General features: G+C 38.7%; 2 protein-coding genes across 7 annotated transcripts in view; one reads left to right on the top strand and one right to left on the bottom strand.

Moving 5' to 3' along the window:
• Nucleotides 1-14,775, bottom strand: part of OSTF1 (osteoclast stimulating factor 1) — a 20,493-nt gene extending 5,718 nt beyond the window's left edge. Inside the window, exons 1-6 of the mRNA XM_048931957.1 lie at nucleotides 14,567-14,775; nucleotides 7,362-7,408; nucleotides 6,805-6,855; nucleotides 6,653-6,716; nucleotides 641-694; nucleotides 98-205 (exon numbers count right to left, since the gene is read on the bottom strand). Of these exons, the coding sequence (XP_048787914.1) occupies nucleotides 98-205; nucleotides 641-694; nucleotides 6,653-6,716; nucleotides 6,805-6,855; nucleotides 7,362-7,408; nucleotides 14,567-14,600 (358 nt within the window). The 5' untranslated portion in view covers nucleotides 14,601-14,775. The remainder of the gene's footprint in view (nucleotides 1-97; nucleotides 206-640; nucleotides 695-6,652; nucleotides 6,717-6,804; nucleotides 6,856-7,361; nucleotides 7,409-14,566) is intronic.
• Nucleotides 14,046-23,265, top strand: NMRK1 (nicotinamide riboside kinase 1). 6 transcript variants are annotated; one of them, XM_048931961.1, is made up of 10 exons: nucleotides 14,920-15,194; nucleotides 15,294-15,406; nucleotides 16,000-16,059; nucleotides 16,500-16,590; nucleotides 17,244-17,292; nucleotides 18,621-18,792; nucleotides 19,456-19,527; nucleotides 20,503-20,609; nucleotides 21,583-21,672; nucleotides 22,065-23,265. In XM_048931961.1, exons 3-10 carry the CDS (start codon nucleotides 16,031-16,033, stop codon nucleotides 22,082-22,084), a joined length of 630 nt encoding a protein of 209 aa, XP_048787918.1. In that variant the 5' UTR covers nucleotides 14,920-15,194; nucleotides 15,294-15,406; nucleotides 16,000-16,030; the 3' UTR covers nucleotides 22,085-23,265. The 6 variants fall into 6 exon arrangements, with proteins under 6 accessions (XP_048787919.1, XP_048787918.1, XP_048787917.1 ...); XM_048931960.1 differs by having other exon boundaries at nucleotides 15,279-15,406; XM_048931962.1 differs by lacking the exons at nucleotides 14,920-15,194; nucleotides 15,294-15,406 and adding an exon at nucleotides 14,046-14,265.

Here is a 23,265-nt window from a genome sequence, read left to right as displayed (position 1 = left end):
CTGGCTTTATTTCAGCACAGTGACTTTATCAATGTGTCTAAAAAAAAAAAAGGCAAGAAAATCAGGAGTCACTTATTTGAAATTAATTCTTTCATACCTTTGTGGCCTCCATGGCATGCCCAATACAGAGCTGTATTTCCAGCTTTGTCTAAGCCATTGACCCCAACTTGGTTATCCAAACACTCTCTCAACCAGCTTAGGTTGCCTGAAAAAAATTCCATTTTACTGATTATTTTTCTTTAAAAAGTTAACAAAATAATTTAAAACACTCAGTTCCCTCTGTTCTATGAACAAACAAGGTTTATTACCAGCAAGAGTTACAACTTGTAAAACAATCAGTTTAGTTCATAACAAACATTTCTTACTCCACTCCCAGGAGATCTTCAGGTACCTGCATTGTTAAACGGATAACACCAGCCCATTTTTGCTGCGCATACAATCATGTCATATTTAGTGGCAATTCTACCAGGCTGTAAAACAGCTTCTGAAAGCTGCAATACTTCACTAGATAGCTAGGTCAAAACACCAGGGAACCAAAACAGACAAAATATCCCCATCCTAGATATATTTGATATTTTAGCACAAAACAAATTGTCTTTTAGCATTAGCATTACACAACCAAAATCCAAATCACACTTACCTCGCTTGGCAGCTTCATGCAGTGGGTTATCAATAGACTCTGCTTGTTCTGCCACTGAAATAAAACAGATATTAAATTCTATTAAGTCTGAAACAGGATATTTGGTATCTGCATGAAAATAAAGCTTTTTCTTAGTTCTGGAAGTGCCAGTAATACACGTTCAATCTGAATGTGAACAAAGACTTGTGAATGATAAGACTAGACCATGGGTGTCCAACCCTTTGGTTTGCCTGGGCTGTAGTAAGTGAAGAACTGTCTTGGACTACATACAAACCATGCAACAGAACTCACGTATATAAGTAACAAAACTTTATATATATACAAACACTTATTTTATGCATACATTACATATATATATATATATATATATATATATAAAATATATATATACATACATATATATATATAAAAATATAACATTATAAATATATAAAATAACATATATGTTATTAAAACATAAAAAAACAACAACAAAAACATAAAACTAGTGAAATACTTTACCTTGTTTTCATGAAACTAATGCATCAATGTCTGGTACAATGGAAATGGTTGCAATTCTCAGTGAACTCTCAAGACCTTTGTTAGATATTTTTGATGAAATATTACTCTTCCTGTGATTCATCCTCAATAACCGTTGTTCACAAATGTATACATTGCCAAGAAGTGATGATGTAAATACGGTGTGATTGTGAACCACAAGATATTTCTCTCTGTTAAGGCAGGTCTTACAAAAGTCTAGTATTGTAGAATGATAGAATGGCCTGGGTTGAAAAGGACCACAATGACCATCTAGTTTCAACTCCCCTCCTGCTGTGTGCAGGGTCACCAACCAGCAGACCAGGCTGCTCAGAGCCACATCCAGCCTGGCCTTGAATGCCTCCAGGGATGGGGCATCCACAACCTCCTTGGGCAACCTGTTCCAGTGCGTCACCACCCTCTGTGTGAAAAACTTCCTCCTAATATCTAACCTAAACCTCCTCTGTCTCAGTTTAAAACCATTCCCCCTTGTCCTATCACTATCCACCCTTGTAAACGGTCATTCCCCCTCCTGTTTATACACTCCTTTCAAGTACTGGAAAGCCTAAATGAGGTCTCTCCCTAACCTTCTCTTCTCCAAGCTAAACAAGCCCAGTTGCCTCAACTTTTCCTCACAGGAGAAGTGTTCCAGCCCTCTGATCATAGTAAAGAGACATAGACAGATTTTCCTTTAAGTTGAATGCTAGATTGCAACTATATGTATTCCTTTTGAAAATGTGCAGCAATATATTTGCATCAACTAAAAATGGATTTGCAAATATACAAGAAGATTTATCTTTTGGGAAATCTTGAAATCTATGTTCAAATCACTTTATCAAAACTGAAAGCAAGGCTGCATATTTTTTACAGGTCTATGTTTAGCCAACACATCAAAATGCACATTATTATTTACCATAATCTGAGCTTGCCATAATTTAAGTTTCATTTTGAACACTGCAATCATTTGAAACAGAGAAGTTGATTTTCAAATTGAAAATGCATGTTGAATTTGATTAAACGAGTGGTCAAATCCACCAAAAATGCTAGCTTTATGAACCCTTCTTCATCTTTAAGTTCAGGCACAAATTTTCCTTTTGATTCCATAAATGACTTGATTCCACTTTGCAATTCATAAAATCTTCTAGCATTTCACCCCAACATAGCCACCTTCCTTCAGAACGGTAGATGCCCTGACAATCAGTATCCATACTTCTAAAAAACTCCTGAACTGGCCACGCTTCAGTCCACTGGACTTTATGAAATTCACAGCTTTGATGATGACCCATTATCCATTTTTAAAGCTTTCACACAAAATTTCTGGATGCATGACACAATGATATTTCATCAAATGTAAGTTGCTCGTGGCAACTGCATTATCTTCTATTAATCTTATAAATTTCTACTTTTTACCAACTATCACCAAGGCAATGTTGGTAGCTGTACTACATACATTACAAGGGTTCAGGAAAATCACTCTAATGTAATTTTTTATTGCTTCATACAAACAAAGAGATTTAGTCGTGTCTTTTAATGGCATCAAAGAAACCACTTATTCAGTGACAATATATTCATCAACAATACCTCTAAAGAAAATGGCAAGTTCAGCCATATATGTAGCAGGTTTCTGCAGCTAATGTCTTTCCAAATTGTAATCTTTGAAAACTGACAGTTTTCTTACAAATTAAGCATAGTGTCATACTATTTCTCTTGACAAAAAAATACTCATCTGTCCATAGTTTGTTTTACTCCCTTCATTCAAAATTTTTCTTTTACTGTGTTTTGGTTTCGTCTGAGATGCAATGGCAGGCTGAGATACAAGCATTGGAAATCACTGTGTTTTTCCCAACAAGCAGCACAAGCATGTGCCACACATAACACACACGGGGCTTGAGGCAGCTGACTGCATGTGGTGGGAGCAAGAGGCAGATTCAGCCCTCTGCCCCCTCCATGCCTTCGTTTCAATCCCAACAGAGCTGACCATACATCAGTGGTTTGATTGTTTCCAAGAGATGGGTGGGCACTTGGGGCAGCCTGCCATTATGAAGCATGGTCTTGCATTGTGAGCTGTGCCAGGCCGCATGCAACCTGTAGGCTGGATATGCCAAGACTAGTCAGATAAAATTCAATATATTGTGTATGGAAAAGCAATTCAAAGAATAGTCTGTAAAACTTCAAACAGCAGCACTGAATTGGTCAACAGCTGCAGGTCAGTGGAAATCTGGTAATATTCTACCTCAGTTGTTACATGCCTTTCTACAGTTGAAAGATGTTTTTAAGCAGATGCATGCAGCTAGGCCTTTCAACCTATAGACTGCCATCTGTAGTTACGAGAGAATTATTTGCAAAGGTTATCTAGAGGGTAGCTAAGAAAACCCACTGTCAATAGCATTACAGTTTTTTTTATAGAGGTTTTCATTTTCACTGGAAAACTTAGAGGAGATCTGAGGATCAAAACTGCTTAACCAAAGAATATAGATGGAAGTTCAGGCTTCTGCAGATCTTTTCTTCATCTCACAAGCTTTAGGTTTTACTAGGGAACAGTACCCATCAGTTCCCGGTCAGTGTCCTGTTGCAACAGCAAAAAGAAAATGAACAGTGCAGTGGAACATTTGGAAGTCAGGCTGTGATTTGGCAACTCCTTTTTAAAAATCTTTTTACGTAGAAATATCTGTAACTAGTAAGGGTTCAATCTGAGATGGGTAGGCTCTCCAAAACCCTGCTCTGCAGTTTATTAAAAAGGCTGGGACAACATAAGAGTATGTTTCCCAGATCAAACTGCCATTACCATCAGGTGCAAAGCGGGTAAATATAACATACTTTAGCTACAAAAAAATGGAATACTAAGGAAAATTGTGACCTATCCAGACCTTTTCTTACTTTGGTGTATATTCCTCCAATAACAATTTGCAATTGCAACATTTCACATTTCTGCCTATAGCTGTGAATAAAATAAAATATGCATGTTAGATACCAATATTTCAAGTTAGTGTAAACAGTGAACAGAATCATAATACACAGAATCAGAGAATTATCAAGGTTGAAAAAGACCTCTAAGATACTCCAGTTCAATCATCCACCTATCACCGGTATTTCCCACTAACCCATGTCCCTCAGTACAACATCCAAAAGCCTCGTGAACATCTCCAGGAACAGTGATTCCACCACCTCCCGGGGCAGCTCATTGCAGCACACAACCACTCTTTCAAAGAAGATCTTCCTAATGTACAACCTGCATCCCCCTTGGCATAACTTAAGGCCGTTCCATCTAGTCAATACAGAGTCAAAGAAGATGGTCCCAGAGCAGACTGCCATCAAACAAATAAAATGCCCCAGTGACACTGAATAGTGCTTGTACTACAAAGCAGCAATACTAGTATCACCGGCAGAAAGCTAAAAATAATTTTGTTCTTGTAAAACTTCAGTTATAAAGAGTTCAGTAATAAATATTTTTCATGCATTTGATTCTGGCTTCATCAGCTTTTCTGTTCAATGTCTTAAAAAGTATTTCTTCAAGCCCAGCAGATGGAGCACAGGGCCCCACCAGAGCCTAAGTACTTCCATGTTTGTCTCCACTTTTCTCAAAAAGATTGCAGAGGAGCACAGAACTTCACCAGGAAGGTAGCAATGTTTATACAGTTAAGATTAAATCTAGGCTGTCTTACTATGATAGCCAACGAAAGAGGCTTTGGGGCATTGTGCGCTCTATGTTTAAAGAAGACAGATTTCCAGTATTTTTCATTTTTTAGTTCTTACATAGACTTCTGTTCTGCTTACACACTAAATTTTTGCAAATGCACATACACTTCTCTGGCCTGAAAATCAACGACTGCTTGAGGTTGGAACCAACCTCTGGAGGTCACTTGGTTCAACCTCTCTGCTCAAGCTGGGAGATCCAGAGCAGGGCACCCAGGCCCATGTTCAGGCTGCTGTTGAAGATTTCCAAGGAAGAGACTACAACCTCAATGGGCAACCTGTATCAATGCTCTGTTACCTGCACACTAAAGAAGTGCTTCCTGATGTTCAAAAGGGAACCTAATGTTCCTGTCTGTGGCCCTGGCACTAGGCACCACTGTAAAATACCCAGTTCCATCTTCTTTGCAGCCTGCCTTCATGTATTCATACATGCTAATAAGGACTGAACCTTCTCTAAGAGAAGCTCCTTAAGCCTTTCCTTACAGGTGTGCATGGCCCTTTGCTGGACACTCACAAGCATGCCCATACCTCTCTTGTATGGCAAAGCCCAGAATTGCACATAGCACTCCAGGTACAGTCTTACCAAAGCTGACAGAAGCTAAATGTTGCTCGGATAATTTTTCAGTAGGAGTTTTCCAAAATGATCACAGTAGAAACACAGATAGAAATAGCTGTTGGCTTAAATATAGCACACTGCAACATCCAAAGGAAATAAGAACACAGGTAAGTATATTTAAATCATTATCCTGTATAACAGCAACTGCTCTGGCAGATGGCAAGAGTACAGCCAGTCCAGAAGTCACAAAGTTTTTCTAAAAATGAAACTGCATGCCAGACTCCAAACAATTGCACTATAGCCTTCCACTCATATCTCTGCCTATCTGTTCCTGGGAATCATAGGCAGGGAATCATAGCACTGCTACCATTGTGTCTCCTGGTGAAGAAAGGACAACACAAAGCAACCACACTGTTACCAAAATAATAACAGTTTTGATGCAATCTGTCATGTGACATGGCTATTCTGCCTACATTTCCGGGGAGGACTTTAAAGAACTGTGTTAACTGCATCTGTGGCTTTTCGAAGCGATTTTAGCTGAACATGAAAAAGCAATTACAATTCTGTCAAAGCAGAATTTTCTGTAGCTGAACAACTTCAGAAAAAAGCAACAAATGGCAACAGAACAGTGAGGAAAAAAACAAACAAACAACAACAACAACAAAAACAACTGCCAGAGTAATATCTACAGAGTTGCTTACCATCTGCTTTAGATTGCTGTCTATATACAGAGCTTACTTAACAATTTGAGTATTGATTTATTGATTAGCTTGGTAAGAAGCCACCCCATGCTGTGTCAGACTTCTTGATCTCCGAGTCACTGAAAGCTCTGCCTGCCTACCATTACGTTTCCTTAGAAAAAACAACATACAGACTGAACAAATACTTCTGATGAGAAAAATCTTAGAAATGAGAATACATTCATCACAGATACGAAGAATATAAGGCCATGAGCTTTGTGTGTACTCTGTTGAACTCTCCTCTATTTTTGTTCTTCCTCTCCCAACTAAGAGTGTCTGTTCTCACATGCACATCCAGAAACAAACACTTGGCAAACTCATGGCCTGTATGCTGCTGATGGATGGCGGTAAGTGATATTGTAGAAATATTCTGAAATACTCTGGTAGAGTACTGTTAAATGCCAGCATTTTTATCAGTTTCTGAAAGTAAGCATATCAGTAATTTTCATATAGCCATTTCATTTGATTGTAAGTAATCTTACCAAAGGAAAATATTCTAGACATTACCATAGTTGCTTGGAATTAGTCCAGTTCTCCCCTTGCAAGTGCCTTTCCACCAATTTGTATCACTCTGGAGAGAAAGGAGAGAAGAGTTTAAAAAGGATATACTGCATCTCAGAAGCATTTGGACATATGTGTATGGGATGTGTCAGACTCACCATGTCTGAGATGTAGATGATATCACCTTCTTCGAAGTACAGTTCATCTGGCTTAAAGAAAAAAAATAAAAAAGTAAACAGAAATACGAATATTTGTACTTAGACAGAATAAGCACCTGTAAAAAGTAGAATATACTGAGCATTTCTTTCAAAATATTAACACCTCCAGTTCTACAGAAACTGGATAACTGCCTGACTGTCTGCTGTTTGACTTGCCTGCAGCCAACTTTTCATACCTTTGATCTCCCTGAATGCTAAAGACAGACTGTAGCCTTTCCAACTGAGTCCTGTGCAACAAAAGCAGTGAAATATATCCCATGTTTGTTAACTTCTTCCCCTTTCTTGGCTGGTCCCAGACTATCAACACTCTCAGTTCTCAATTACCTTTGTTGCCTTTAGAAGAAAAGTCATATTTAAGAATGAGTATCCTTCAACAGACTTCTTCACTGAAGAAGCAGTACAGCAAATCTGATAGTTCAACCTCGTCACAGATAAGTGTTATTATGGATAAGTTTAAAAATTAGTCTTCCCAATCCCTATAATCTAAATATACTTACCGTTCTAGGCTCAAATGTATACAGGGCCCTGAATACTTTAACCTGTCCTGAAAAAAAAAAACAACAAAAAAAGAAAAAATAAATATGATTAACATTGTCTAAACACATTGCACCCATGTACGGAACCCATATACAAGCAAATTCCTTAACTCCTAAAACTGCTTGCTGAATGAGTCTGTGGCATGCCCATAGCAATGAAAGTGATGATGAAAACAGTCAAACAAAAAGCATAGGTTCTGAAGGAAATGTGTCAACTGATCAGACAAGTATATGTTGCCTGTCCTGTACATCTTACACTGCATTCATGGCTCACCACCTTAAACCAAAACAACCAAAACCTTAAACCACCTCACCACCAAAACAATGACTGATGTCTGCCATACATCCCCATACTCATTTGTAATTGTTATTAATCAGGAAAATAATGCAATGACACAGCAATCACTGAAGGATTTGAAGAAAAATGACAAACGGTCAGCAAGTCCTATTTATATCAGGTACAGAAGGTATGATATTCTGCTCAGATGCACGAAATAAACTATAGTGTTTACAATACCTCTAAGTAGACAGTGTTTATTTCAAATAGGGCGACAGCATCCACGCCCAGAAAAAAAAGAGATAGAAGTCTAATTTCATTAACTGCAAAAGATGCATCCCTATAAGCGTTTAAAATATTCAGTATAGGTCTATTTCAAGATTACAAAGCAGAAGATGAACAGGAGATGAAACATGTACACTACATAATTTTATTAACTGAACTCCTGAACTCCGTATAGATTTTTATTTGTTTTGAAATATCTGCAGTCTGAACTCTGTAGGTTTCTTTCTGAATATCACAGTGATGCAAGTAAACCACACAGTAATTGAGGTTCTTGAGCTGTACTTCTACATGTTGTATGGTTAACTTGTAATCAAAGCAGTTGTTATTTTTGAGTAACACCGTAAGATTTCAGCTTGGCTTTACTGCTGCACTTTCACACAGTAGCTATATCTTAGACATAAAGGGTTCAACACTTAACAGGCATGTGCCCTGGAAACTAAATGCCTGCACTATGGCAGCAGCTAAAAGCATGAAACCTTTTTTATTCATTACCTATGTGAAAACGACCAAGAGCACAAACAAACAAACCAGACAGTAATACGTCACACTCTAAGAGCTTTAGAATGAAGCATCCACATTGTGGCTGGAATTCAATTAAAAACAAAAACAAATAGCAACAACAACAAAAAGACAGACAAATAAGAGATGACAAACCAGGATGTGTGGCATTAAGGGGTGGATGGTATATGATACTGTTCCTTCTCCTAGGCTTTCTTATAAATGTGACGGCACAATTTATGATAGAACTGCATACTAAATCCCTTAATGATTTCAACCATCATCCACCAATTTTCAAGGCTTTATTTAAGTAAAAGAAGAAACTGGAGACTAAAAGGGAAGATAAAAGCATTTAAAGGGGAAATGAGAAGATGACAGAAGACAAGGAAAAGCAAGAAATTTAGATTTGTGTGTACAGTATACAATTCTGGTAATAACATACTGCATCTGTAATAGTTTTAGAAAACTAGAAAAGAAAAAATGAAATGCAGATAAAAGTACTGTTGAAACACTGTTTAAACTACAGACAATTTGCTTTATGTGTGTGCACTATAATTTACAACAGAAATAAGAGCTACTTCCCCAAACGTCAAGATATCACAGCACAACATATTCTAAAACACTTCGTTCTGTATCTGTATCTACAAAACTGCAGATCTGGTTAACTTTAATTTTACAGCACTTCGTCTGGAAATTAAGCACTACTAATTTCTGGCACTTTCAAATTATCTTTTAAATATTTACTGATAGATACTAAAGCCTGCTTATGGTGATGAATTTAAGAGCTAAGAACAATAAGACTTACTACTTCACAGAAATTTTTTTTAATGCAAAAAAAACAAAACAAACCAGTCTGGAATATTTAAAACAGCAAAACATAAGGACTAAGAGGGAATATTAAACTAGTATCCCTGTTCTGGAAAGAAATTGTCTTTTATTAGGCCTGTGAGTAACTACATTCACTTGAATACAAGTACTTCCACTTAGCGATGCACATCCCCAGGCACGTGGTCAAAATTACAGCTTTCACTGTCTGGTGTCCTTTGGAATTAATAAGCTCACAGTCAGGAAGTGACTTTCATCCATTCACCACTTTGTGAGATTCCTGTAGGACAGAGAACTAAGGTAAAAGCAGTGATCTGAACTTTGCAAAGCTAACAGACAATACCTCCCAACCACGTATTTGTAAGACAAAAATAACGAAAACAAGGGGAACTGTGTATTTTTGGTATTTCAAGATACCGGGCAAAAAGCCACGACTTTACCTTCTAGATAGATAAAGACTATCCCTTCAAAAAATAAAATCAGTCAAGGCATATGTCCCACATCAGTCAGCGATATGTCCCACAACAAATATTTTCCTCATTGCAGGGACAAATCTGAATAGTCCTTTTCAGTCCCATACTTCTGCCACAAGTCTTTTTCCCTTCTCAAAGGATTTGCATTAAACATCTGCAATGCAACTATCTGACAAAAAAAAAAAAAAAAAAAAAAAAGATATTACACATATTACGCTGACATAGAGCAAGGCACAGGAACTCCCCATGCCACAATTTACCAAACTCTCACTCAGCAATGCAGTGAGGTGACTTGTCCTAAAACTCATCTGAATTCTGTAGGACAACTTCTCCTATAAAATAATTAGGAAAGGAAACATGCAACTCAGATTTATCATAAAGCCCTCTCTTGGGTAAAGCTGATTTGTCAGCACAATGAATAGCAAATTAAATCCACGAAAATAAAGAAATGGAGTGACTAAACAGTAACAACAGTTAAAAAAAAAATGCAGCTTCTGATATGTACTGATTGCTGTCAGGATTCACAGTGCAAAATTTAAAAAAAGTTTTCTCAACAATCAGAAACATTTTGTTTCCTTCTATCAGTTTGATGTTTAATTAATTGCAGCATAACAAAAGGTTGTTTTCAAAGATGTGCTGTCTCTGCAAAAAGGATTTAATTGCTCAGTGATGGATTTTTCTCCCCACATCCCTTCTGTTCTTTTACCTCAGCTTTTTAGGCCATCATAAGATGCTGCCATTTAAATTCCCTCTTCTACAAACTATTTCCTACTCTCTTCTTACTTGCTTTCGTCTGTGAAAGAAAGAAGGCTGATTCTTGGGTAGCATTATTTATTTAGATGTTTGTATGCCAGTTCCAGGGTCGATGTCAGTTTCAGAGTGTCCTCCCAGAACACAATTCATGCATTTTATTTTCTCTGAAGCAAGACTTCTTTTTGATAAGTGCATTGGCAAGAATTGCACTCGGCACTGGTCTGAGACCCTACAAAAGAACTACATAACCTGGCAACAGCATTTGGAAAGCAAAAAGTTTTGTCATGAAGTAGTACTGTGGATAAACTACAGATCAGGATCTTTCATAATATGCTTGCATTTTGCATTAGTAAGGAAAGAAATGTCTTTATCACAATAGGCATATCTTCAAAAACATGCCATTTTCTTAGAATATTAAGGGCAGATGGAAGCTTTTTCCTGACTTTTCAGGAACTGAAAAATAAAGTACTTTACACTCAGATCTTCAAGGTCTAAAGAGAGGGAGTATGTTTTACAAGACTGCTGCTTTAAATTTGGAGTTTTGCTCACAGCACACAGGCACAACAGAGTATGATACTGCATTTAAATAGCGTTTAAGTATTGTTTTACGTGAGGCAGAAAAGAGGAGGTCCCACTGTTTGGAAAGCCACCTTCCACTTTTTAGCAGTACTTAGAAAGGGGAAGAGCACATAGGAACGCAAATGGGAGAGCAGGAAGGGGGGTGTTTAGAGACACGCAGGAAAGAATCCAAAGAGCAGACTACTACCAGCATAGATGACAAGGCAGGGTAGCCCTCTAACAGTCACAGGCTGCACCTGACAGCACATTTGTTCTTTCTGCTCCACAGCATTTGTAGACAGAAAATCATAATTCAGGATTATTCTCAGAGAAAATGCATGTGAGTGTACTCACTTTGTATTTGACATGAACAATTTCACAAACGAATTGTGACTAGCACAGTATGATGCTGAAATCTATTTATTACTAGTTTATTTTATGCAAATACAAAAAACACCTTCACTTGTAGGAGGCTTGTTGTGGCTTGCAGTAATTGGAATGATTAGGGTCAGAAGTACAAATTTAGCATTCACATTTGTGCTGTTAAATAGTTCTGTTGACGTCTCCTGCATATAAATTCACAACTGCAGCATAATTACCTACACTCACACACCCACTTCTCCCTAGCTAACAGAAACCCTTCTGTGACTACAGAAGGAAACAACCCAGGGTGACGGACTGCTGAGACCTTATGGATGCCATTCAGCATAGATCTTCCGCTCCTGTCAACGGCAACTGCCACAGCTTCTGCTTCACCTCAGTAATGTGAAAGAAACTTGACTCTGGTTAAAACTAAGTATTTATATTCAGAATTCTATTTTTAACTTAGAAAAACTGCAAAGGCTGCAAAGGCAACAGACCTACTTTATGGTAGTGTCCCTTTATGTTACACACACTTGCTCCCTCCTTCCTCATTTCCTCTCAACTGGAATCATTTAAAACTGTAATTTCCTTCAAAGACTTGTCTTTCTCTGTAAAAGTTAAGTGTTGTGTAGACTTTAGCCCAAGATCAACAAACTTTACTTTATCTGGAGAACACAAAAGTAATAAAGGTAAAGAAAAAAATAACATTTCCAGTTTCCTAAGAGCTCTTACTGCGCACTGTATAAGGCCCTAGCCAAAAATACATAACCACCATCATTCAAGAAGTCAACTAGCAGGAGTCAATGCAGCTTGTCAGGTTCAAAAGACTTAAGTAACTTCGATAATTAGAATTAACATAAGACACAGAATGTTTAGGAGGTTAATGAACTCTAAAAAGACTAATATTGTTTGAGATATCAATAGAGCTTTTGAAGGATGGAGGGGAAATCCTACTCTTGCATAATGCTGATGTAGAAGAAAGCTTCAATTATTTTCAGCTCTCATTTCACTCCTCTGTATCTCCAATAGCAAGTTTGAATACGAAAAAGAAAAGCTTTCAAACTAGTACAAAAAGCTCCAGCAGAAAAGCAAAGTGAGAAGCTTGTTTTAAAGGAAAGTCTCAGAATGCTAGAAATTAAAAATTTCCCCAAGCCATGAAAAACATTCACAGCCTGTTACTCAAGGGCTAACCACAGGCCCCAGAATACAGGCTCAAGAGCTGACAAATGTTGTTAGATGATTGTCTAGAATCTAGAATGTCAAATATTGTCTAGAATCTTTGATGTCAAAGACTTTCCTTCACAACTGAAACCCAACACACTGCCCTTGCAGCCACATTATTACAATGAAAGAGCCTTCTATCAAATAAAAATCTACTGAAGAAAACCCCACTCATTGCTATACTTAATATTTTTCCCCTTAGAACATCCTGTTTTGCACATTTTCAAAGCACCATCTGGGCATTCATGTGTAATTGTAATCTTCAACAGCCCTGTGAGGAACGCACTCACAGCTTCAGAAATGAATATAACACTAAATACACTTCCTTGCCACCAGCTCTATCTCCTTCCATCCCCACATAGTTAGCATGTTTTCTTCTGAACATTTCTTAAAGGACTGCAGCAGCCAGAGTCTTATTCTTTCTTCTATCTGCTTCAGTTGTGACCATCAAGTCTTATTTTTCCTTCTATCTGCTTGAATTGCGGCACAGCAAGTAGATTGCTGCTTTGTGACAAAGCCAGGATGGTTTACAGACTGGATATAAGACAACAGAAAAAATAACACAGCTTGAGCAAACAAACCAAGACATTTCCCCACCTGCAGCCTAGAAGTTGGTAACAAGCAGAGCATTATGCTACTCTAGTTTCAGCACACGCAGACTCCATGTTTATGTCTTTAAGTCAGTACACTTTAATGTCTATAACCTCCATGAAATCCAATGACACTGTTAAAAGTGTAACTGATATTACAAAGGCAGACAGACAAAATATTTTGGAGGAAGCCAGAAGACAGCCTCTTCCTGAAAATGGCTTAGGGGGAGAAAAAAAAAAAGAAAAAAAAAAAAAATCAACAATAGCATCTGTAAAGACTTTCCTTCTTCAAAATGGAGGGACTCTGTAAAATGACTTTTGTGATCCCTGAGAGTAACTACCAAGAAAGTCTCATTCTCTTCCTCTTTCTTCTTCAGTCATTTATTCCCATCCATTTCCTTTTGCTGCGTCAAGCGATCATGTGGCAAACCAGATCGGCAACTTCATTAGAACATGAAAAATAACCTGAAGATGAGCAGAACCCTGCAGTGCCAGAGCACCAGCCCAGCCTGCTGTGCCACCGAACCGAAGGACAAAGTGACAGTAAGACACAGAGAGCCTGTCTGTCTGTCAGCAGCCTGAGTCTTAGCACAGCCTGCACCACCAAGCTGGGGATGCCCAGCGTTAAACACAGAATGAGTCTGACTGATAACTCCGCAAGCCTGAACAGTGTAAATCCTAGACTTCCGTAAGATTCTTACGCTAAGCCTAACCAATCATTTTGCAAATCGGACACTGAGTAACCCCCTGACTGGAAAAAATTCTTCTTCCTGCCTATCTGGCTGCTAAACGCAGCACCACACCCTTCTCATCTCCCGGAAGCCCACACAGCTCTTTACGCACCTTCCCGGCGGCAACCGCTGTGCCGGGGCTCCTATCGCTGCCTTTTTGCTATTTCAGGTCAACTCCGAAAGATGCTCAGTGGGTGAAAGACCGGAGCAAACTGTTACATGAAAGAAGTTCTGAGGCTTTAACAGAACATCAGAAGGTGGGAGATGACCGACTGAGTGCTCCTAAACCCGGTCAGCAGTGTTTTGTTTTTTTTTTTTAACAAAACCCTGCGACTCGCTATGAGTACTGAGAAGCGAAGTTCCGCGCGGGGTGCCCGAGGACAGACCCGCAGCGCTCGGGCGGCGCCGAGGTTAATGGCGGCGGGGCGGGGAGAGGCGGGGGCCGCCGGTTCTGACAGCCCGAGCCCAGCTCCCCCTCTGTCCACGTGTCAGCCGGCACTGGGCCGACCCGCGCCCACGGCGGCCCGCGCTGACAGCGAGAAGACGGGGAGGGGAGGGGGCGGCGGGCCTAGCCCTGAGGACCCTCCCTTACCTGGCTTGGCGGGCTTGGGCGGTGGCTTGGACATGGCTGCGGCGGGACCTGACGGGTTGCGCAGGTGCCTCGGGGCGGTGGGGATGATCGGGGCGAGCCGCTCCGCGCTACTGGGCACGGTGCGCGGCGACAGCTGCGGGGAGGAAGGGGGTGGGCGGGCGCCGGTATCCTGCGCAGCGCCCCACAGCGGCAGCAGCGAGCACCGCACCACCCCGAAACACCCCGCAACCAATCCCCTCTTCGCTCTCCTCTGCCTGGTGGGAAGAGCACGGGAGGGGGGAGGGCGGCCAATCGGGGTGCGCGGCCTGAGGAGCAGCCAATCGGACCGCGCGGTGTCGGAGAGGGCGGGACTGACTGCCGGGCCGCCGGAGCGCGGCAAGGGGGTGGGCTTTGGTTGGGGCCGTGGGTTTGAGCTGCGCTGAGCGTCCCGCGGGTCAGCGCCTCCCGTGTGGGAGCTCTTGGGGCGGGGTGGCTCATTTGGATGCTGTCGTTGCACGTTTAATGCTCAGCCCGAGGCAGCTCTGTGAGAGAGTGCAGTGGAACTTCACTCGGCTCTTTAAAGAGGCCGAGTAACTTCCGAGTTGTGTGCTGCAACGCTGGAGGCCAGTTTGCCTTCGCCATTTGAGTTGTACGTTGCTCTGAGGGAGGCAGATGTTTGATTGTTTTTTTTTTTTCGTTTGGTTGGTTGGTTGGTTTGGTTTTTTTTTTCCAGAAAATTGGGATTAAGATTGGTATAGCTGGTGACGTAAGTTGAGTCCAAAGCTCAGCACGTGTGCCAGGAGTTACTTGGGCTGTGCCGCAGCATTTCTGTGGGGCAAAGGCTAATGCCCCAGAACGCAGGTTAGTTTGAAAATAGCATTGGGGTTTTGCAGATCATGTTTCAGACGTTTTGCAGATCATGATCATATCGTGAGAACGGGTTATCTGTTTTCATTCTCACACTGACAGCCAGTGCCATGAACACACAGTGAACTGTGGAATTCAGGAGTTACTTTTTAAACATCTTTCTTCCCTCAGCACATCACTGTCTTCTGTTGTTGGTGGTGTGTTTTTTTTTAATAGCTTTTTTGTTGTTTGTTTGTCTTTCTACCTCAGCACGTGTTTACATTTGGATACTGTTAATGATTGAGCTAGGATTGTATTTTTTTCCAGGTGCTTCTGTGCTAATCAGTAGCAGTAGTACTGAACCTCTCAGAGTTCTCCTCAAATCATTAAATACTGTCTAAGGTAAAATACATAGCAATCTGCAGCATTTGTATTGGAGGGTTAGCATTTCAACAAGCAGCTGAGGTTCTGACAGTAGGTTTGTGGAGAAAAGAAAAAAAAAAAAAAAAAAGGACAGAAAACAACCAGAATTTCTTAATGACTATTATGTTATTAATGACTGTTGATTTTGCTGAATTGAGAGTTTTCACTGACTCTGTTTCTGACAGTGGAAAGGAAGAACTGAAGAGAAAACAAGCAATGAAAATACTGGTGATTGGCCTTGGAGGGTAAGTATTAGAAAATTAAATTTCCTCTGCAGCTCAAGACTGGTCTTCCTTTCAGAGTGAACTGTGGTGTAACTTGTACTTCTGCATAGATCATTTTTGAAAATAGTTTACAAATACAGCATATTATGGCCTTTTTTTTTTTTTTTTTTTTTTTAATGTGTAACACCTAAGAAATTATTCCTGCCTCTATTGGACATCTCAGATACCACTTCTAGTTTATTTCATGTCACTATTATATTTACTCTCTAAAAGCTGTTAGAACTTGCCAGAAAATTTCAAGAGTGTATTTACTGTTAATAAACCTCTTGGAGGTGGGGAGAGAGAGGAGCGAATGGCATCTCTGTGATTTACACTACCTCTGTAGAGGTGCATGACCATAGGTCTGTATATGTCTAAAAGTGAGATCTTGTCTGATGCAGTATCTGTGTTTTCTAACTCAGAGTTACAAATGGAGGAAAAACAACATTGGCAGAAAAGCTTAAGAAACTGCTTCCAAATTGTGATACAATCTCTCAGGATGACTTCTTTAAGGTAATGGTATTGATGGACAGACCTGATATATAGAAGTGCTCTTGAGTAAATGTTAGTATAATTTCTACTCCTTTAAAGTTCTCTGTTATTGGACTGTTAAAATTGATGCTGCTTAAAGTAATGTTAACTTTGTCAGCACTGAGGTAATTGAAATTTCAGTGGCCAAAATCATTGAGTATGCTCAGCAAAATAAATTGACTGTATTTTATACAGTTTCAAAGTAAGGAATGAGTGTATACTGGATACATTTCTGAAGATACTGTGTGCTAACAGAGTTAATGTTATTGCTTTGTTAACCCTAGTGCTGTGCAGGAGTATGTAGCTCTTCATTTCCTAAACCAAAAAAGGAAAGAAAAATCAAAACTGTTGTATGAGTATCGAAGTTCTGTGCTAAAGAGGTTGAACATGTTTTTATTTCTTAAAGGTGAAGTTCTAGTGAACTTCAAAGCGATGACTTGGAGGATTTGCTGTTACAAATGAAAAGAAGTGTTTGTATTATATTTGAATAGCTTTATGCAGCATTTAAATTTTGAAGACAAATTTATCAGTTAGTATACAAGTGTGTATGCCCTCATTTTTGTAACTGAAGAAAACAGACCTGTGTAAGTGCTTATGAAAGCACAATTGAAAACTGCAATGTTTTTTCTCTTTAGCCAGAGTCTGAAGTAGAAACAGACGAGCGTGGATTTAAGCTGTATGATGGTCAGTAACTCTGACTTGTTGTTGTGTTGGTTTTGTTGTGTTGAGCTTGGTTCCCTGTCTCTTCTAAGCAAGCAACACCCCTGTTTTGTGTCTGTTCTTAGCAAGGTTGTAAACAAACAATGCAGAGCAATCCTTACTTCACTTTCTCTCACCTCACTGAGATAAAAATAGAAAACTTTTTGAATTAGTAAACCTCTGAAGCTGGTGCTTGTCTTTCCCTTTCCTTGTTTTAATCTTCTAGAGTTGCATTGGGTCTAGTGGCAAATGGTTTAGCTCATTTGAAAGTCTCTTGAATTGCAGCACTGGCATAAGCTAAACCTCATTACTTTCTATGTATTGATGGATTTTTATTTTTATTTTTTTTCACATTAATAACTAACTGATTGGGTATCTTAACGATCGTGTCTCTTTCCTTATTATGTTCCAATTCAGATAAGATTGGGTCTGGTCCAGACACCTTTATCTCATGTCAGGTCTTACACAGAGACCAGAATGGTTCCAAATTCAGACTTACTGCTGGCTCAACATGCCAGCTTAGTTGTGTGAACTTCTATACCTAGTTCTACTTTCCGCCAGTGTTCTATTCCAGGTCAAGACTAGGTACAAACAGTTGATTATGAGTTACTCTCTTCTTATACTTGGTGATCGCAAAATGTATTACTCTGAACATTGTCCTGAACCTTAAACTGTAGCTGAAATCTGACTTCCATCAGTTAATGCAGTCTGCGGTTCAGTTTCTACACTAAATGAAAGTAGAATGTGAAACTAGATGAAAAAGTTCATCTTTCTGGTCTTAATACTGCTCTTATATATTGCTTCAAAGTTTGTATCCAGAGTCTGCCTTCTGGCTACAGTTCAGTAACTTATGTGACATCTAACTCTGGACAAAACCATGTGCTACATTGTAATATTTTACCTCTTATGCCATCCTACCAGTCTGAGCCCTCCCTCCCCACCATCCAAATATTTAAAACTTAACAAAAAAAGCAAAGGATTTTTGAATCCCATTCCTTGCTTTGTTTAAGTGATAGTTGACACAAGGGTAGAAGTCTGGGCTAAGTATTTACAGGTCCTATGGAATAGGATAGCAGTTTGTGCATTTTCTTCCGAAGGGAAAAGGGCTGTGAATTCACACACCTCTTGTTGTCACAGGGTTCTGAAAGTCCACACCCACCAAATGTATCCCAAACATGGGGGAAGGATTTGTTTCAAGGTATCATCAGTTACAAACATGAAACTACTTACACCTAAGAGACTTGTAGGGCTAATAGCATTCCCTTTCATTTAGGCTTATATGTAGATTATTCCTTTCTTACTGATTCATCTAGTACTTGATGCCCTCTATATGGATGAAATGGTGAAAAGTGTTCACAACTGGATGAAAAGCCATACAAGCTCAGGCACTGTGACTGAAAAACCGATGGACACATGTAACAGAGTAAAGATGACAGAAGATGTTTATATTTTGATTGTTGAAGGCTTTCTGCTGTATAATTATGAGTAAGTAGTAATGCATAAATCGGTATATTAAAAGCTGCCCTAAAAACAGGGTACTAAACATAAGCATCCTGGCTTGTATCAGAAATAGTTTTACCAGCAGAAGCAGGGAGGTGATCATCCCTCTGTACTCAGCTCTGGTGAGGTTGTACTTCGTGTACAGTGTTGAGTTTTGGGCCCCTCGCTACGAGAAAAATGTTGGGGCTCTGGAGCGTTTTCAGAGAAGGGCAAAGAAACTGGTGAGGGGTCTGGAGCACAGGCCTTATGAGGAATGGCTGGGGGAGCTGGGATTCTTTAGTCTGGAGAGAGGAGGCTCAGGGAAGTTCTTATGGCTCTCTATAACTACGTGAAAAGAAGTGTGTCGAGGTGGGGATCAGCCTCTTCACCCATGTAACTACAGTGATAGGATGAGAGGAAATGGCCTCAAGTTGTGCCAGGGGAGATTCAGGTTGGATGTTAGGAAGAGCTTCTCTGAGAGAAAGGGAATGGGCTGCCCAGGGAGGTGGTGGACTCGCTGTCTGTGGAGGTGTTTAAGAAACATTTAAATACAGTACTGAGGGACATAGTTTAGTGGCAGATATTAGTGACAGGTGGATGGTTGGACTGGATGATCTTAGAGGTCTTTTCCAACCTTGGTGATTCTATGATTCTATGTTACTGTCTTAGGCCACTTAATGAACTCTGGAATAGAAGATATTTTTTGACCCTTCCTTATGAAGAGTGTAAAAGGAGAAGGAGGTAAGATTATTTGGTTGTTGTTCACAGATGGTGACTATATCCCCTAACCTGAACTATGCTTTTTTTTGGTACCAGCTTTTCTTTAGCACTTGACAGATATAAGCTGCTAAGAGCATCTATTATCTGTTATTCCTAGGCAACACTCTGTGGATATTTAGCAGACATTAACAAAAACATGCAGAGAAGTGGTTGTTATTTTTTGTTTTGTTCTTTTTTATATATATGTATATTAAAATGTTAAGTGTTTTACAAGCAGTAAAACACAATTTGTTGTCCAGAAAAACTACTTAGATTACCAACTAAATGCTAGAGTTAAACTAATGTAAAATGAGAAAAAAACATGCAGCTATACATGATGATTAATGTTAAAATACCAATCTTTATGCATGGTGTTGCTGGGTTGTTTTTTTTGCTTTTTTTTTTTGTTTTGTTTTTGTTTTTCTAAATGAAACATGCTTCATTTAGACTGTATTTTAGTTACATTGCAAGTTTGATTTGGGATATTAAGCCAGTGATTGACTTGGCTCCAGATTTGAAACACTATTGTGTGCTTGAAGCAAGACATTTGCACAGAATCAAAATCTGGCATCTGAGTGAAGCAGTTCTCCTCTCAATTGTCTTTAGTTGACTGCACTTTTTTGGTTCTTGACTAGACGTGCCCTTCAGGAGTTTAGTATCTGAATTTCTAGTGAATTAAAACTTGAGAAATCCTTGCCAATAAAAAGAAGCAAAACGTAATTTCTTTGGGTAAAACTTTCAATACAGCTTAATTTATATGTAATATATTTTTCAGTTAAACTCCTTTTACCTTGTCTTTAATTTAATTTGGTTGTCAGAAATAGATTAGCAAGAATCATACCACAGATTATATTATAACAGAGTAGCTTCCTTTATTCCAGTAGATATGCAAGATTCTTGCTTCTGTATTTTTTAAATGTAAAACTTGCATAGGAAAGCACATGTGTTTCTGTGTAGCACCAGAGTCTATCAGCCAGCAGATACACCCGGGTACTTCGATGGACATGTGTGGCCTATGTACCTGAAATATAAAAATGAAATGGAAGAAAGTGCAAGTAACATTGGTATGATATTTTTAATTTTAAAAATATAAAATGATTAAATGTGTCACATTTCTGGATTTTGTTTGGTTGCCAGTGGTATTTTTTTGTAAGGGACAAAACTTTCTTCAAATATTATTGTGACACTTGCACAACAGGTCAACTGGTTTTGACCATTCTGTTGTTTTTTTGTTTGTTTGTTTGGGTGTCGTTTTTTTTTTAAGGCTTCAAGGTCGTATCTTGTTATTTTTCTAAATGATTATGATTTAAGAAATATAAACTTTTTTTATCACTGTATCCATTAACAACATAGTTTGCATGTGCATGTGTGCGTACATGTCTGTGACTAACCAGGAAACTTCTGAGACAGAATCCGATGCGTGAAAATCCTGTATGAGGTCCTTATAAAAGCTATGGGACATTTCACAAATACTTTTTGGTACATTCTACATGCAGTAACTAGTCTTGTCAAAATAGTGTCAAATGTGTGGTGCTGTGCGTTTGTGTGATGTTTGCACTCACACAGCTCTTAGGACTGCCTAATTCTGGACTGAGTGTCAGAGAAAAGAGGTCAGGCAGCTGTTTCAGCAGCATGCAGGGCAATGCTGCTTACCGAGCAGAGAGAATGAGAACTGCAGTATGCTTCCTTAGTTTGCTCAAATCCTAAAGCTGAGGAAGAACCTGTAACTTCCTCCTGCATAGGAACCTTTCTGTTGAATTATTCCAGCTCTACTGTCCTAATGTTATAACTCTTTTGCAGAATTTTTTACTATAAATATTTGCAAACTAATTATTAACTGAATACTTGTACACTGTTGCTTTCTAACATTCAAACTGAGTTTGGGAAAGGAGCAGAGGCTTGCATTGTTCTTGCTTTTCTATTTTTTCCTCTCAGTGCACCCATAGGAATACTGAAAATGTTGCTAATTATTACTACAGATAACATATAGCTGGCACAGAACTAATGATTTTTATTTTTTTTTTCTTTTTTTCTCAGTTTATTTAGATGGAACTAAATCCCAAGAGGAGCTTTTATCCTCTGTGTATAATGACATAATACAGGAAATAAAAAGGCTGAGAGAAGGAAGTAAGTGATATTATTGGAAATTGAATTTGCTTACAGAATTCCAAGTTAACTAGAAGCTCACTACTCTGTATGTAAATGCTGCAAGGATTAGATAGATCTGTTGTCTCCCTGTATAAGCATATTATAGGCCTTATATGCATTTGCCTTACACATACGTGCCTTATACATTTTTACTCTGTCATGATAAAGTATATCTTTAAGTTCACTGAAATTGGATTTTGTTAAATAGGTGAATTCACTGCTATCTATTAATAAATCTTAAAAAAGAAAAGTAAAATGAGACAAAACATAAATGAAAGATGTGTCTTGGTGATAGTAGTCTCAAATATATGATGATGTCACATGCAAACAAAGAAATGACACAAGTTAAAGGTGTGTCCTTTTTATTTCAGATCAGCAGGTCACAGCATGATAAAGCAGAGTACCTCAGTTTGGTCTGATACAAATTGAAAACTCCAGGACTGTGGAACTTGGCAAGACAACCAACTGGGCAGATGCCTATGTTTATGTCCATAGTTCATACAATCACAAGTGGATTAGTAGCTAAAGTGTTAGGTCTGTAACTCTCAGATGTTGAGTGCCAACAATGCATTATTCTTTATAATTCCTTCCATCAGTTGTGCTTTGACTGACCTGTATATGTGATTGAATGTGTATATTCTAAAGTATATATTTTTTGTACACTATACTAAACTGTGAAGATGCAGTTCTGCTGGATCAATAAGCGTATTTGACAACTGACCAATGCAGTTTGAAATGTTCATAAAGTACTTGGGAATTACAATGATAAAAAGCTATTAAGTATGTTAGAGGTAATTACTGGTGAACATGGTTAGAGAAACTAGCTATAAGCTGTGACAATAGTAATTTTAAGATTCAGTGAGCAGTTTAACAGCTTATACAGTAACTGAGTCTGTTACGGGATGTATTGTAACTGAACTTCTGTAGAGCTGCTAAAGCCTATGTAGTATTTCTCAAGTAATCTGCATATTTGGACCAGTTCAGAATGGGTATTTTAAAAAGAAAGATTGTTGGGAAAATGTGGAGGAATAAGATGCCAGAATGCAGATGCATCACCAACAATATTAAGAGCAAGGATTAGAACACGGTGAAGTGCAAGACCATAAAAGCATGCTTTCAGGGAAGAGGATGTAAGAAATATTCCTTGTTAATCTGCAGAACTCAGGATGAAATTTTACTTATGAAATTATCCAGAAAGCGGATAATGCAAATGTATGTTAAAACTCTATTACAGAATGTGTATATATACTTAGATGAACTGGGAAACTAGGAGATTTAATTACCTTCGATTGCAGGATGAATAAGCCCTTACTTTTCCTGTATGATCTCTTGCAATTTTATCAGCCGAAATCACAATCTATCTGCAGACATGAAAAGCAAAAGATGGACTGTGTTACTTACTACAATTTGGCTAAATTGATTGTGGTGATTGAAAGGTATTACTTAACTATTAGCAGTATTAAAGCACCTTAAAAGTCTGAATAAGTGAGGCCTTAACGTGAGCAATGTAAATTTGTGTCTAAAATAAAGAACTGCCAGAACTACTGTTTGCAATAAAAATGCTTCACATTG

Source organism: Lagopus muta, chromosome Z (genome assembly GCF_023343835.1).
Source record: "Lagopus muta isolate bLagMut1 chromosome Z, bLagMut1 primary, whole genome shotgun sequence".
NCBI lineage: Eukaryota > Metazoa > Chordata > Aves > Galliformes > Phasianidae > Lagopus > Lagopus muta.
This window is presented reverse-complemented; position numbering and strand designations above follow the sequence as displayed.

Excerpts from the sequence above, each read along its gene's own strand:
- NMRK1 (XM_048931962.1), top strand. The coding sequence starts at position 16,031 with ATGAAAATACTGGTGATTGGCCTTGGAGG. Across the intron at positions 16,060-16,499 it reads CTGGTGATTGGCCTTGGAGG|AGTTACAAATGGAGGAAAAA; the intron begins GTAAGTATTAGA and ends TTTCTAACTCAG. Across the intron at positions 20,610-21,582 it reads AGAAAGTGCAAGTAACATTG|TTTATTTAGATGGAACTAAA; the intron begins GTATGATATTTT and ends TTTTTTTCTCAG.